General features: G+C 38.2%; 1 protein-coding gene across 1 annotated transcript; it reads right to left on the bottom strand.

Moving 5' to 3' along the window:
- Nucleotides 1-2212: 2212 nt before the first annotated feature.
- LOC131171115 (uncharacterized) lies at nucleotides 2213-3147 on the bottom strand. The gene is made up of 2 exons (XM_058130570.1): nucleotides 2808-3147; nucleotides 2213-2616 (listed from the first exon to the last, which is right to left on the bottom strand). Exons 1-2 carry the CDS (start codon nucleotides 3145-3147, stop codon nucleotides 2213-2215), a joined length of 744 nt encoding a protein of 247 aa, XP_057986553.1.
- Nucleotides 3148-3429: the final 282 nt, after the last annotated feature.

The raw sequence follows: 3429 nt of genomic DNA, 5'->3' as shown, positions 1-3429 counted from the left end.
GATAAATGTAGGCTCAAATTGGTTCCAAAGGGAAATTTTTAAGTGAGGTTAGCTAAGACTAAAATAATGGTTTAAAATTCAAAGAATGCCTAGATCATTTCTTTTTCAAGTGCATGCTATGATTTCGCCTTGAAAGGTTTAGAAAGATTGTTCTAGGATTGGTGAGACATCAATTAGCTACTTCTCACCCTAGAGTTTTCTCTCGGCACTCAAAGTCAATGCAATTGATTGGGTGGCCCTTGGCTAAGAAGATATAAACTAGAGCAAGAATCTAATAACTTTGCACCTATCTTGAACTTTCAATCCATCAAACCCTTCTAAAAGTAAGCTCAATTGCTCTTCAAAGCAATTCTCAATCCTCTAAGGACAAGGTAAAAATTTATTTTTATGATATGCATGATCCTAAAATGAATGCATAAATCAAATTAAAACTAAGTGTAATCTATATGAAAACTATATGCAAATGTATGTATATGAGTATAGACATGTGTGTGGTATATGTATAAGTGTATGGATTATCTATATATGGATGAATGAAATGCAATAAATGAATAAAAGAAAAAAAATTTTTTTTTAAAATTTTGCAAAAATTTTGCCTTCACCCCCAAACTCAAATGAAACATTGTCCTCAATGTTTAAAATCAATGCAAAGATGGGCAAAATTGTGTGAACTAATCACTTAATGAAATATATACAATTGGGGATTAATTCAATGTAAGGTCAAGAATTCCAAAATTAGCTCAAAATGATATTAACAATGAAGCTTTAGAGAGAAAAATGTGAAAAGATATCCCAAATGTATGAATTTACACTGCTTAAGATGTTGCTTAACCTGCTGCGTAGGGTAAAGCGAAAGCATAAGCATTGGTAACATACCATAAGCTTAAATGGTGTAGGGGAAGCTGTTACCTGCAACTGATGTGGAACAGGTGTGGCTCAAAGAAAATTTGTGCAACTCATCAATGTCAACTCATCAAGTTAGGATTGAAGAAAAGATAAAGTGCAAAAATAATGTGCAAGAAGATGAAAAAGTGTAAAGAAATAAAATCTAACAGTTAAATCAAGAATTAAATCAAAAAGCATTCACAGAGTAACTATGTCCATAGCAGAAAATAAAATAGAGTAAAATGAAATAAAATAAGTAAACTAAAGGAAAGAAGTGCAAGTATAATCATAAAAACTAATTACCAAAGTATTACAACTAGTACCAAAGTTCGAAAGCTAAAATAAACAGATTACAAAATAAACTGAAAACGGAAATTAAAACTGCTGCTACTGATTGAGTTCTGCTATCAAGCCTTTGTTCTTTGCATCGAGTGCGCCTTGAGTTCTGCAGTAGGTTCATTGTGATCTGAAGCTTCAGAAGCAGTTTCCAAGTTTTCTGTTAAGTCTTTCATTTCTTGAAACATGGCTTGGCCCCAATGATATAAATTGTTGTAGGATTGGGCCAGTTTGTTGTAAAGCTCCAGCATTTGAAGTTGATGTTGCTTCTGTTTCTTTTTAAGAGATAAAAATCTCTTTTTAAGTTTCTTTTCTAGCTTCTTCTTTTGGTTAACCTGCTCTTGACCCATGGCTTCAATTTTGATTTCTAAGTTTTTCAAGGAAGCAAGAATTTCTGTGGTATCAGGTGAGGGAGCAGATGGTTGGACAGTGAAATTTGTTATCCTGGATTCCAAGGATTTTAAGATGGATAACATGTCTGCTGAGAAGTGTGGGGTAGAGGTTGGTTGTGGTTCTGCTGATGCAAAAGTGGTGGGGTTTGCAGTAGCTGGGGTATCAGGGTGCTGCTGTAACAGAGTATATGTATGGCCTATTTTCTCACAAACATCCATATGCAGCAACATGGTGCTGTCTATATATGATTCCCAGTAGCGGCAATTTATATAGACTAGCATCAAAGCTAAATGATTTTGCTATGGCAGTTATATACCCCCCAAAAACAATACTACCTTTAGTATGCTTGGTGACAATTTGGTGCCAATGAGTAGCTATGAAATGGGCTGTACTTACTTGTTTTCTCTCCTTCATGCACCACAATAGAAACAAGTCACCAGCACCCACAATACTGTTACTGTGTCCCCTTCCTAAAACAGTGTAAGTAATGAACCTATGGAGGTATTTCAATACATGGTCAACTATCCTAGAGGCTTTTGCAGTCCTCTGTCTATAATAACCTCCAAAAGGTGCAATATCTTTCCAGAATTGAACAGGGTCATAAACAGTTTCTTTGCCACTCAATGTTTTTATACCCCGAATCCTGAAAACCAAAAATGGCATTCAAAGCACCCATGTCTAACTCCCTATCAATTCCAGCACATCGAAAATATATCATATCTTTATGTTCAGGCACTGTTGGTTTGAAACTCAACTTTAGGGAACTCAAAAATTCGAGGGTTAGATCCTTGTACACTGGTTCCCTAATTTTAGCAAAATCAATCCAGCTAACAACATCCAAATAGGCAAAGACAGAATCATAAATGCCTAATTCGTTCAAAATCTGCTCATCCATATACTTGTTTGCCAAAATATTTTTAGAAAGTAATTTCTCATATGCCTTTTTCATATCCATATCCCTAAAAGCCCAAGGTAATGGAGAAATTACCTCCTCTATAGTATCTGCGGATGACGCAGTCTTTGGAGAATGTAAGGAGGCGGGTTCTTGGTGTTTGGACCAGTCTTTGGGGTTTGCGAGGAAGACACAGTCCTTTTGCTAACTGGTTCAGAGGACGGCTGAGGTGGAGAGTTTAGGTCGAAAGGAACAGAGGGTACTCATTTTCGTTTTCCGACAGGGGTTTCTTTCGGTCTACCTGCGGCTCTTTTTGTTTTGCCTTTTGTTTTTGTTCGAGTAGGCACAGGTTCTGGCGTTGGTTCTGGGGAATGGGTGTCGGTAATTGGTGTTTCATTTGGCGGCTCGGATTGCGGCGAGAGGGGAGTCGGCGGAATGAGAGGTGGTATTTGACTTGGAGGCGGGGGCGGTGACTGAGGTGGTGGTGATTGTGGTAATGGCGGCGTTTGTGGTGGTGGGGACTGAGGTAATGGCGGACTGGGGTTGGGGTTAGGGTTTGTGGGTAATGAGGATGGAGTACCCATTTTAGATTTGACAGAATGTCGAAGTCCACTGAGTTTGGGTTTGTGAGAGGACCACATTTTGGCTCTTACCATTTTAATGAAAAGGAGGAAACCTTTCGGCTTCCTGTAAAAAATTGCCGAAAAGAATGGCGTGAGGAAGGAAGTCGACAAGGTTTATCGGGAGTGTTGGCGAGGTTTTTGGAAAATTGGCGGAAATGCTGGGCCTTTTAAAATGTGGGGTAGACATGTGGTATTTTGGGCCATGCTTAGGGTTGGGCATAAGGTTCAGCAGAATTTGCTTAAGACTTTGCTTGACAAGCAATGTCATCAGCAAGTTTCGGCAGGTTTTGGGCAAAATTG

This window comes from Hevea brasiliensis, chromosome 12, assembly GCF_030052815.1.
Source record: "Hevea brasiliensis isolate MT/VB/25A 57/8 chromosome 12, ASM3005281v1, whole genome shotgun sequence".
NCBI lineage: Eukaryota > Viridiplantae > Streptophyta > Magnoliopsida > Malpighiales > Euphorbiaceae > Hevea > Hevea brasiliensis.
Note: the sequence above shows the minus strand (reverse complement) of the source record. Positions and strands in the feature narration are given on the sequence as shown.